We start from the raw sequence: 13,431 nt of genomic DNA on the forward strand, positions 1-13,431 counted from the left end.
ACCCTAAAAAGATGGTCATTGAAACCCAAGTTAGACCCCAAACCACTCTGGTGAGCTGGATAGCTACCCACTTGATGAAAGAATGCCCCATACCCAAAATATCCACTTCCTCAGCTGCTGGGCCCGCTACTGCACCTGGAAAGAAACAAAGAAGCAGTAAGCTATTCATCAAGCTGCCCCTGCCATGCATCCCTCACCCCCAGCGCCCACACATAGCACCTTTAGCACTCTGACAACCAGCGGCCCAGCTGCTGTGTCATCATCAGACACTCAAACTCTATTTCGTGCTTCCACTGCTGCCCCCGTACGAAAAGAGTGTATGCCATATTGTGCTTCCTGCACTTGCTGCTGAACCAACGTCTTTAGCAGCAATGCTAGCAGATGATAGGCCAATACTTTTCCCCCGTTGTTGTGCTAAAAAAAACCAGACCAGAATCTGATTCACAACAAGACACCCAGCACTCACTCCATGTTACTGGACAGGAGCCTGGTGAACCCGCTGTGTTAAAGCTGACACTCTTCCCCTACGCTGTTTCATCGGTTTTTGAGCTGCTAAGCCATACCTCCAATCCATCTGCCATATTATCAACCTCCTCCAACCTGACTCCATCGGTACCCCTACCCACAACAATTCCAAACCCTCTGAAAGCCCCAAAAAACATCCACACCAGTAGTGTTGAAAAATAAGAAAGTCTCTGCTGCATCCCTACACACCTCAGATACTTGCCGCAACACTTTGGCAAGTAAGTTCCAAAACAAAGGCTTTCTAGCCCGCCCCCTGTGGCCCTGCTCCAGCGCCCAGCCTTCCAGTATCCTGCTTCCCAACTCGCCTGCCGATGGAGGGTATCCCCATAATAGCTTTCCCATAAAGGCCAGTCCCACTGACTTCCCAGCAATGATAAACCCTTGTCTATTAGGTCTAAGATGTATTGGATCACATCATTCACCCATAAACGACCTTGATCCCGGCGCTGCACCCCAGATGCTAGGAATTTGTTCCATGCCTGAACATATGCACTCTGCTTCGATTCTGTGAGGGACCCTACCACCAGTTGTACCATTCTGCCTTGCATGCAGGTCACAACATCTCTGGCATTGGCCCTGGGTCTCTGTCTGCAACCATGGCTCATCCACAAAATTTCTCACACTGTGAATGACACAAAGCATGTGTAATGTTATTGTCCACCCCAGGCATACATTGCACCCTGAAAAAGATGTCATTGTGTAAGCAGCCCAACACAAAAATCCACAGCAGCTTCAGGACCTGTGTGTCCCTAGCGGACTGCATGTTTACTAGCCTCCAGTACTGACATGTTGTCAACTCGAAAGACGATTTTCCTTTTTGTGCTAGCTCTGTGCCCCATAATTTTTCTGCTATTTCGACAAACAAGGGAATCCACTAGGTAAGCAAGGACCTGGGGTATCAATCAAAATGAACAACAATGGTCCTTGGCAAAAAGAGATAAACAGTGGAATAATTATAGGCTACAATCCGCACTATAATGAACATGACGTCCAGGCGGACTTCGAATTTTATTTGATGCTAAAATAAATAAGGATAACCAAACAACAATAAAGCAGTGGGACACAGTCCTGTATCCACAAGGCTAGACAAACAATTCACAGTACAAATAACTAAGAGTTTTCAGGCAATTGAAAGTTGAAGGAGCAAACAAATTACAATCAATTTGCTTCACATATGTAGAAAAAACATGATTTAGGCACAAAGTTGTGAACTGGTGTTTAGACTACATAAACAGTCGACGGCGTTTCGATCCAGCTACAATTATGGATCATCATCAGGACATTCAATGCTTTGCCTGAATTTAAAAGCCTCGTAGTGAATTGTAGACACCCTGAATAAGCGATTCGCGGTTGGGATGTTAGGGCAGGAACGCCGCAGCCTCGGGGTGAGTTGTAATTCCCCTGGATGCGAAACCCGTGGTAGGGATATTGAATTCAGAGCCGCAGCTGCGAGGTGCGTGAAGAGTAAGGTAACAAAGACCCGCTTACCGATAGTTGCAAGGGTCTCTGAGGGGAAGCCGTTGGACGATTAGGCACCAAATAAGCTGCAGTTCTCTGGGGGGCTTCACGTGGTGAGGACCTATAGGTACGCCCAAACCCTTGCGTCCTCCGGCGCGATTGTGCTCCGAAGACGTACGTGGAAGTTCCACTGTGAACTTCAGGTACCTCACTATAGGTCCTCTGAATTCAATATCCCTACCACGGGTTTCGCATCCAGGGGAATTACAACTCACCCCGAGGCTGCGTTCCTGCCCTAACATCCCAACCACGAATTGCGGATTGTAGCCTATAATTATTCCACTGTTTATCTCTTTTTGCCAAGGACCATTGTTGTCCATAATTTTTCTGCTGCATCCCAAAAAATGTGCATGTCTCCGTTCACGTCCTTCCCCCTTGCCAAAGGGATGCAATTGAAGGAGTGCAAGAAAACACATCACATTTGCAAGTCCACATTGACCCCTGCCGAAAGATTGACATGATGTTGAGGTAGTGAAAACCCAAGTAACACCCGCCCCAACCACCTGCAAAATGTTCTCCCTGCCTGTACCACCCTGCACAAGAAGTTGAGGTGACCCAACAGGACCTGAAACTCCCTCACTTTTACCTAATCACTTTCCAGCATGTCACTTAACAGTGTCAGGATTTTCTCCTTTTTCTCCTGCAGTAGTCTGCTCGCCTTCCATTTGGAATCAATGTCAGTGCCCAAGAATGATAACACTGTTTGTAGACCAGCTGATGGCCCGTGTGCCATGTAAAAGGAGCTGAAACACTCAAACAGAGTTCATGAAATGGAGCATCACATTGGTAAAGCTTTGTCCACGTACCACTTTCTTTCAAATTGGTAACCTAATAGCTGGAAATCATCAGGGTGCACTGTAAGCTGCCAAAAAGCTGACTTCACATTGCATTTGGCCATCAATGCTTTCGGGCCTGCCTTCTCGACCAGTCACATGGCCACATCTACTGAAGGGTAGGATACGGAAGTCACTTCTTATGCAATTAAATCATTTATTGCCCCCCCCGTCACCGGCCAGGTCAAATGCTCTATCAAACTAATTTGGGCCCTCTGTTTCTTTGGCACCACTCCAATTGGTGATATGATTAGATCTGCAATTGGCTAATTATGAAAGGTTCCTGCCATCCTCCCCTCTGAGACCTCTTTCTGCAATTTCTCTCGCATTGTCTGCCCACCTCTGCATCTGAGGACCACTATACCCCAACAAAACCTCACCCATAACAACTTTGCCTCTTCTGATCGTCTGTAAAACCAGAGAAAATACTCCAACCTGTCAAGGTTAACTGGAGTACCAGCCTTTTGCACCAAATCCTTGGGCCCCCTTGTGCCTCGGGGACCTGAGAATTACTGCTGATGCCCTCCTTGGCTACCCCCATACTGCTGCCACTGTCCTGTACCCTGGCCTTGGTATTCACTCCCTGCCCCGTAACAGTTAACAAGTGGGTGTCATCCAGCACACTTTGAGCACTCGTGGTGGAATTTGCAATATTCTCAAGTGCACCTTCACCTTATACACAAGAGTGAAGGTGAATCGGTGAGGCGTGATAAGAAAATACTTAAGGCTCACCCTAACGATATGGACAATTAATAAAGTCCAGCACAAGAGGAAGAGGCACATAAGAGACATGACCCTAGCCGTGTGGCGAAATATATAAGAAAATCAAATATGTGCAAACCAAAACGAATTATACTTCACTGAATAAGGAGGCGCAAAGAATCAAAAGGCTGCTGATCTTTTAAATAAATTAATAATGACTGCAGTTATCCTGACTGTATAATCAGAATATATCAATAAGTATTCTAATAAAGAACAACAAAGGCTGGAAATTAATACAACCAGCAATGCAAGTCATAAACAGACGTACCTGAATTGACGAAAGGATACGGAATAGATTTTTACAAAGATTGTTGTGTATTATAAATTGTCCTGAAGAAGGTGGGGCTCACAGCCGAATCCACCGAAACGCGTCGACAAAACCCTGTTGGGATAAATATAATTTTTAATATGTGGATTTTGATAAAGTTGTTGTGATAACATTGTTGATGGGCATTAGGCACTGTATTAAGAATAATTTACTTATGCCAATGAACTTGTGTGTTTTTAACAAAAAATTCTTTTAACTTTTTAATAAATATTGTGAAAATTATTTCTTAATTTGACATTGCCTTTGTGGCTCTACTAACGTGTGTAAGGGCCGTGAAAGTGACAGGTAGAGTTGTTGTGGTATAGATAGGAACCTGATTTGAATGATGAGATCAGTAGAATTATCCCATTAGAGAAACATAACCCAGGGAACACTTTGTCTTTACTGTATTTTACCCAGTTCCTGTGGGTCCAAAGGGTACTCTCTTCCTTTTTTAAGCCCAAGCCTACTGTATACATAATGTAAGCAATAGGTCTATTTGACAACTGCCCTGTTAAAACCCAGACCTCAAAATCTAGAATTCCGTTGAGGGGTGTTTTCTTTAAAAACGTTGGCCTTTCCACCTCAAAGGTTCATCCTTTGCCTTCAAAAGAGATATTTTAATGTGAACGATGTATCGAAAAAATATGGCTGTCTAGATATGTTTTGTTAAGGAAGCACTCAGGCCCAGATTCACTAAAACTTCACACAGCTCACCGAGGCAACTTACTGCTCTGCATCAAATGCAGTAGGAGGAATGTGCCATATCTTTTAAGAAATGGCGAATTCCTGCTGCTCCTCTGCGCTGGCGTACCACCTGCTGCCTAGCACCAACCTTAAAGTAGTCACTTGTTGAAAACTTTTTTATCGCCAGTTATGTTTTCTTCTTTGTTGTTCTCAAGCAAGTATCCCAACTCCTTCGTAGACCATTAAATCATTTGCTCAACTTGTCTTGAGTGCGTACTACTTCATTTTTATTTTTATTTTTGCCATTTTTGCATATTTCTTCTCGCTTCAGATATTTGTGTTCCTCTCAAAAAGATGTGTTGCACAAATTTCTCTGGGTCTCACCACATGTAGCTACTGACTGGTGGTGCTGTGTTTAGTCTCATGTGGTTCCATGGTCATTTCTGACAGTGTTTGCTCAAACGCTGTAATTTATTAATTTCTTCAGCGCAGGTTACTGCCTTACATTACTCTGCCTTTTGGAAGGCATTACATGAGTGGAGCTTAGGTGTTCCCACACATCCACCCATAGATTTTGGCACATGCCTAGAGTTACAGATTTTGGTAAACCCAGGAAATGCTTCAAAATGCTATGCCTTCCCAAGGGAGGGGCAACAAGGAGAAATATGTTTACTTCTACTCGTTTGATGACAGGGAAAGAAAGAGAAGTGCCTCATAGGATTGTTTCTGTACAGGAAGGTATGCCTTCCTTCACAAAATCAAATCTGCCTGCAACAGAGAAACAGCCGCAGCCGGTAGTGGGAGTACCGGCCGAGCGGTGACGTGGGGAGGGGGAGGGGCAGGGTGGGGGCTAGTAATGTATGGATTACGGACTTTAACAGGTGAGTAAACATAAAAAGAAATACAACGAATTTTGTTGCTTGCACTGCATCACCAAATGCAATGCAGTGAAAGCAACGAAATTCGTTTTATTTATATTTTTGTTTACTTACCTGTTAAAGTCCGTAATCCATACATTACTACACCCCACCCTGCCCTTCCCCTCCCCACGTCACCGCCCAGCCGGTACTCCCACTACCGGCTGCGGCTGCACAGAAACCCTTGCACCATGGTGCAAGGGGGCCTGTTTTGGCACTGGGCAGCAGATTGTGCACCAATGCAGGCAGAGAGTAGGAAAGAGCCTTATCATGAAAGATATGGCACCTTTGCACCATGGTGAAAGGGTGCCTGCATTACAGGAGGGATTGTTTTTGTGCATGAAAGAACACCTTTCTGCACAAAAACAATCCTTATAGGCATTTTCCTCTTTCTATGCGTCCTGCAGAATGCAGCACATGTACAAAGGGCAAATAGCAAGGAGAAACAAACATATTTCTCCTTGTTATGCCAACAAAGGCATAACAAGGCGTGCCATTTTGACGCATTCACAGGTGTACTATTTGTAGTAGATCTGGGAAAGCACTAAAATCCATGGGTGGGTGTGTGGAAATACCCACACTCCACCCGCGGAACGCCTTTCCAATGCAGAGTAACATGAGGCAGTGACTTGTGCTGCCTTGCGTTACTCTAGATTTGCTAAGCCATGCAAGTTTGGTCTAACCGGCTGTCTAAATCTGGCTTAAGGTCTTGCGTTGCCTTGTGTCCCCTTGCATGACACAAGGGCATCTCAGCGCAAGCCTTAATAAATCAGGCCTCAATCTATTGGATAGAGGCCCGCAAACGATACAGCAATTTTCATTTTTCAAGGAAGACTAACCCCAACATTTGCATTCCACTGATTCTAACTCAAGTTCCCTTTATGGACACAATCCATAGAAGAGTGAAACTGCACCCTGGTGTCTTCCATAAAACTCTTTTTCTCAGTCAGCTGACAAAAATAATTTCTACAGTACATACTTTTAGCTGAACAGCTGCGGCATAATTTGTTCATTGCACTTCAGTAATGACCTGTTTGTCGCACCCTATTACAGTGTAGAGTGAAATCCGAAAACAACCATTCTTCAAAGAGAGACAGCTGGAGGCAACATCGTAGTTTATTTGCATCTTTGATGTGGTTTGAATAATTGAGTATTTACGCTGCACATAGAGAAATACGGTATTAAGGGATTATGTGCAACAACGCTCCATGCTATTTAACTGACTTGTTTATGTACTCCTATTACAGATTTTGTTATCTTTGTTTTACAGTTGCTGCTAATTTGCAGAAAATGGTGGATGATCCCCTGACATTCAAATCATTGACATTTAAGCTGGTAAGTAAGACTATTAATGGCAAAGGAAAAGAGCGGTTTGATGATGCAATTACATCCTTTAGATCACAAATCTGTTTTCATGTTTATCTTTTGCCCTCCATCACTCTGTGCGCTTACCATTGGTGCACCAGACAGCTCGATACGTAGAAGCTCTTGTGAGGCATGAGCGAAGTAGGCCCAGCACTCTTGACGATTCTTTGAAATAAAGTCGTGTTTATGCATCTTCATCTTCCGGCTGCATAGAGCCCTGCATGGTAGTACTGCCTCTCAAGAGTTCTGAATTAATTGCCATTTTGGTGTTAAGCTGGTAACGTTTTCCCCCACAATTGAAAACTATTGAAATTTCACTGGATATTGTAGTGATGGTGATTGGAGCCAGCTGATGGGGGTGGCCGTATTCCTGCTCTCTCATTGCACTGACACACTATTGTGCTGCCTAGTGCCAACACAGGCACCCTTGCGCTATGGTTCAAGGGTGCCATTGTTGCAGGCAGGATTGTTTTTGTGCAGGAAGGAGGCCTTTTCCTTATTCTATGTGTGCTACAGAATGATATATAAAGATATTTCTCTTTGTTGCACCTCTGCCGGGAAGGCGTACAATGTTGATGCATTCCCTGGTATACCGGTCTTGGTAAATCTGGGAATTGTATTAATTTTTTTATTTTGAAGGTTTAATATAGCGCGAACAAGACTCTTGCGAGTATCAGAGCGCTTTACAAGTCATAAGTAGAAGGCAAGATATAGCATACAGAGATCTATGTGAAGCTGTTATACAAAGATCTTAATCAAAACAAAAAAATACTAAACTAGCGAAAAAACAGAATGACGGATATGGAGCGCAAAAACACAACAAATAATAAAATACATGGGTGGATGTTTGGGAACACTGATTCTTCATCCAAGTAACATCTTCCTATCACAGAGTAATGCAAGGCAGTGACTTGCCCGTCCTTGCATTACCCCAGAATTACCAAGCCACGCAGGGTCATGCTAGGTGCCTTGCGAAGCTTAGTAAATCTGACTTACATTTTGCATTGCCATAGCATCACCCTGAATGACGCACAGGCAATGCAATCCATTGATAACTCTGCCCTAGGTTGGCATTTTTTAGAGGGTCGTCTTGTATGCTCTCACTTCAATGTTTACTCATCCAGAAGGAAGTGGTACCCAATATGTGGCCAGGGTAACCTTTGGGTCTGCATCTATAGTCAGGACTTGTCTTACAGATGGGCTCAGTTAGCCCTTTTAGTTTTTTTATTTGATCTTTTCTCTGATTGTTGTGCTTTAGTGATGACTTAAGAAAGTATGTCATGGGTGATTTTTGTAGGTGTCATCCTCCTGGTCGTTTGCATGCATAGTTCTTCGCATTGGTTATATTCTGACATGCATTACATTCCTGGTTACTTGATGCCTGCATACTTTGGCTGTGATCAAGGATCCCTTTAATGTATTCACTTGTAGAAAACTTTTTAATCACCAGTTATATTGTCTTCTTTGTTCTTCTCAAGCAAGGTTCCCATCTCCTTCATAGACCATTAAATCATTTGCTCTGCTTGTCTTGAGTGCGTACTCCTTCATTTTTATTTTTATTGTTGCAATTTTTGCATATTTGTTCTCTATTCAGATATTCGTGTTCCTCTCAGAAAGATGTGTTGCACAAATCTCTCCGGGTCTCACCACATGTAGCTACTGACTAGTGGTGCTGTATTTAGTCTCCTGTGGTTCCATGGTCATTTCTGACAGTGTTTGCTCAAACGCTGTCATTTCCTAATTTCTTCAGTGCAAGTTACTGCCTTATATTACTCTGCCCTTGGAAGGCATTCCATGGGTGGAGCGTAGGTGTTCCCACACATCCACCCATGGATTTTGGCATATTCCCAGATATACAGATTCTGGTAAACCTGGGAATGCGTCAAAATGCTATGCCTTCCCAAGGGAGAGGCAACAAGGAGAAATGTCTTTATTTTTCCTCGTTTGATGACAGGGAGAGAAAGAGGAGTGCCTCATAGAATTGTTTTTGTGCAGGAAGGTATGCCTTCCTTCACAAAATCAAATCTGATTGCTACACAGACACCCGCAAGGGTGCCTGTGTTGGCACTGGTCAGCAGATTGAGCACCAGTGCAGGCAGAGAGTAGGATTGAGCAATATCATGAAAGATACGGTACATTCCTGCCCTTTCTCGCAGCACTGCAAGTTGTCTTGCGGTGTTGCATTTCATGAAAGAATTATAAATCTGCCCTTAACTGAGAATGAAGTAATCGTGACTAGGTGAAGGAGTCAAATATTTCTAACTGGCGAGTAGCCTTTCCTGGTCACCAAAATCAAACATTTCCTATTTGGAGCTTTACCATCAAAGCCCAACGAACTCACAGAGGCTTTGTACAACAGATGTATGACCTTGTGGAGCCCTCCTCGGCTACACTCTGCTGCCTTGTCGCACTGAAGGCTTTGGACTTGCTTTTTTAAGGTTAATTGCCAAAGTAATTCCTCTGCCTGGGTCAAAACTGGTCCCTGTATCTGAACCGCGTTACATCACAGTTGACATAAAATGATGCCTAGGTCCTGGTCGAACGCGAACTAAAAATTCATATATCCAGTTTCCCTTATTGAGTTTTTGTCGTTTTAGTGTCATTTTATTTATTAAAGTATGCTCTAATTGTTTTAGAATGTGTTTTGGGATCTTTATTGTGTTGTGCATAAGTTTATTACTGTTTCGGTACTACATAAATACTTTAGCCATTGCCTCTAAAGTTAAGCCTCCCTGCTCTGTGCCATACTACCAGAGGGTTGAGCTCAGGCATATTTAGTGACTTTAGTGGTTCACCCTGACAAGGATTCTGTGCCTCATTTATAAAACTCTTCGAGCCTCCAGGGTGTCATTTTTTGTGACGCTCCCTGACACAGAAGCCTGCGTGATATTTATCAGGCAGCACTAAGCCACTTTTTTGGCTTATTGCTGCCTGATAAATATCGATCCCTTTAACGCAGTTTTCTGCGTTAAAGGGGCGTGCATCCATGGGGAGGCATAGATGAGGCACAACGAGGAGGAATCTCTTAATTGCTCCTCGTTTTTCATTTTTCTGTGTGCTGCATTCTGCAACACACATAGAAGGAGGAAAAAACCTCTTGTGATTATTTTTGTACAGGAAGGTTTCCCTTCCTGTACAAACATAATCATCCCCGCAACACCATGATGCAAAGGTGCCTGACTTTGCACACGGCAGCCCATTATGTACCGGTGCAGGCGGAAAGGTCAGGAATGTGCTGTATCTGATAGATACGACACATTCCTGCCCTTTTCTTTTGCTCTAGGGCAGCACATCAGGAAAGCCTGCTGCTCTGCCCTATGGCAAAACCTCATTAATGAGGCCCCCTGTTTGTTGTTCAAGGTGGCTAGTCACTAACAACCCAGTTTCTCACATTTGTGAATGCCGTGGGATCCAGGACTTGTGTTCTACGGCACCATGCACTGATTTATTTGCATATATTGACTTTCTGGACTCTGGCTTTTGATTTTGATTGGGTCATTTTCAATTTTCCCTAAACTCACTCTTTCCCTCCATTTTTGCACCTGGAGCTCTTGGTAACATGAAGGTGGATCTGAAAAGCATGGAGAGCCTCAAAAATGTAGATCTGAGAAATAGGATAGGGTGAGCAGAAACTCTAATAAGACGGACAACTATATAGTCCTCAGGCTGTGGGAAGAGGTTAGGCTGCTACCATCCACCCCGCAGTAGCATCCAAAGGCCTACACTATCAGCCTACACTTTGTCCCAATCAGAGCTGGAGGACATACAGGCAAAGTGGGCTTTGAGGTTACAGCTGGCTACCCTAGCCCTGGAGGAGAAATTTAGCTTATGAAAGGCCTTGCTGGCCAATGACGGGAGCCAGCTCAAGATCGACCTGGGTCTAGGAGGGCCTATGAGTCCAGTGATAATGGTAGTAACAGTGTGGTGCCTAGGAAAGGTAAAATAGTCCACATCATCAAAGACCTGGTGCTTAGCGATGTGGTGGCAGATGACCTAGATAAGTGATAAGAATTTTATGAGCTGGCCGTACATATGAATAGAGACCCAGAGAAAGACAGAAGGGTTAGTTTCTGGAAGCACATGCCTGTTGCTGAGAAGGATACCTTATTGGCCGTAGAAGTAGCTGACCAGATAAAGTATGCCCCAATAAAGGTATCCCTTTTATATATATGTTTGCTCTAGCCCCTGTGAAGTATCGCTTGAAGTTCAGGGGTAGTCTGAAGCAATCACACCAGTCATGGGTAGATTTTGTGGGCTCATCTAGTAAGGAACCAAATGATTGCGTGAGGGACAGCGACGTAAATGATTACAATGGGCTGTGCAATCCGATTCTTAGAGAGCACATTTTAAGTAAGTGTTTTACAGAATTGCACCAGCATCTGCTAGACACCAGGCTTCCTGTGCCCAGAGAGCTTGGAAAAGTAGCTGACCTGTGGAGCAACACCAGGGTGTCAAAGAAGGTGGGGGACACAAGAAAGCTGGATCGGGTTGACACCAGAAAAAGAAAGAGGGAATCAAAGATAACCAAACAGTGTTCTCTAAAGGCCCTCAAAAGTATTTCATTGGAAGGGAGTCCCATTCCTCTTCAGACCACAAGAAGGGAGGTTTTAGAGGGAAGAACCCACAGGGGACTTAGGAACCGGTTCTGTGTCTGCCTGCAGTCAGAATACAAGAGGGGAGATTACCATTTCCCCCCAAAAAATTCTCCCCTCCACTGGTTGGCCTACCTCAGGACTTTCTAGTGTAGTGCTGGGGGAGGAGATTGACCAAGTTATCGTTGTTACTAGTGCAGATGTAACCTCAGTGTCCCTGGTTGACAAACAGATAACGCCCCAAGCCCATATACCTAATAACACTAACACATGCAAGCAGGCAGTGGCTTTCCATCAGTGACCGGAGGTTGGAGGCTCTGCAAGACACAGGAGCCAGCAGGTGTCATCTGGTGTCAGCAGAGCAGGATGTCCTTAATATACTCCACCAAGTAGTAACAGCTGACAACCAGGTGAAGCACTACCTCGTGTGTGAGTATTGTGGTGTATTATATGGTGTGGGTGTGCGTCCTTACCACATAATAAACGTGCAACTCTCTCTTGGGTCCAGTCAGTCTCATTTGCAAAAACCTGAAGCTTAAGCATGGGTATCTGTGGCTTCCAGCAGCAAGACCTAAACAAAGGGACTCGTTTAAAGCATTTAAAAGCAACAAACAACGAAATATGAAAGTCATTTAACAAACATAAAAGAAATCTGACACCAATTTATAAAAATAAATTACATTTTTATATGTTTTTACCCACCAGAGTGAGCCAAATCCACAGGAGGGTTCTTGAGATATTAGAGTAAAATCTCAGCTTTTTTGTCAAAAGCTCAAACAAGCAGTGGTAACTGTAATGTTTAGACAGTTTTGAAAAGTTTGAAAGTGTTGTGTTTGACTACTCCAGCCTGTGTGGTATGACCAGATATAGCAGGGAGAAGGTCAGGAGGGCCATTAAGGAGTGTTTGGGCAGATAACTTGTCACCAAAGCAGTCTAAAGTCCAGTTCCATGATTTACATCAAATCCACTGTAGACTTTAATGCAGTGGCCCTGATCCTGGGGATGCAGGATGCTGAGGATTCTGAGTATGCTCTGGGTCCTGTGCAGCCATCAGGGGTGTCTTTGCAGTTATTCCTCAGTCCACAGATGAGGTGGGACAACTTTAGCCACAGAGGTCGGGGTCCCACAAAGTCCTCCTTTTGCCAGTAGAAGGCCAGCTGCTGCTGTGCTACCGGTCTCCGTACAAAGCAGGTCCAGCTGTATCCTTTGGTGGAAGCTTGTGTGCCTATGGGGTGACCAATCCTAACTCAGACAGCACTCCTGTGTCCAGCGGACTCGGTGCAACTTTTGGCTATTGAGGATCGGTCTTTTGGGGTGCCCAATGGTGACGATTCCAGGAATGTTGCTACCAACTTGCTGCATGGGGGTTTTCTGCATTGATGACCCTGTTGCTGGTTACAAGGGGTCATCTGACTGAAACTTGAAGTCACTTCTTTGGCCTTGGGCTCTGGAGCAACTTTTTCTCAAGCCAGGAGCCACTGGCACAGTCCTGTCTGCGCTAGCCCAAGGTGTGGCAGGTGCCATCCAGCAGATGGTGCAGCATCTCTTGCCAGGTCCAGGGGTCAGCACTGCAGTTCTTCTTTGGTATCTCCTCCAGTTTTGGCATGATCTAAGGTTCAGTCATTCACTCTACTGCCCAAGAGGGAAGAAGGCTGTCCGGTGGCTAGCAACTGTGGGAGGCCACCAGACCAACTTGGCTACAGAGTGGCAACTTTCTAAAAGTTGCCTTTCAATAAAAGTGAGATTAAATTCAATTTGGGTTTAATGCCATGATTAATTTGATACCTCGAAGTACCTATTTTGGTAGTCCCATTCAGAAGTTAGCCGGGCTGAGGTGTCCGCCGGTAACTCTGCTTTAGCCAGTTGGGCTACTAATGTTTCCACAGTGAAAGCGGCAACTTGGACGTTTTGCTGCCAGGACATTT

General features: G+C 44.5%; 1 protein-coding gene across 1 annotated transcript in view; it reads left to right on the plus strand.

Annotated features, from left to right (window-relative positions):
• The window catches only part of STK39 (serine/threonine kinase 39), a 1,578,058-nt gene that overhangs the window by 1,500,170 nt on the left and 64,457 nt on the right, over positions 1-13,431 (plus strand). The window contains exon 16 of the mRNA XM_078681624.1: positions 6,820-6,884. Within this exon, the coding sequence (XP_078537750.1) occupies positions 6,820-6,884 (65 nt within the window). The remainder of the gene's footprint in view (positions 1-6,819; positions 6,885-13,431) is intronic.

Source organism: Lissotriton helveticus, chromosome 3_1, assembly GCF_964261635.1.
Source record: "Lissotriton helveticus chromosome 3_1, aLisHel1.1, whole genome shotgun sequence".
Classification (NCBI taxonomy): Eukaryota; Metazoa; Chordata; class Amphibia; order Caudata; family Salamandridae; genus Lissotriton; species Lissotriton helveticus.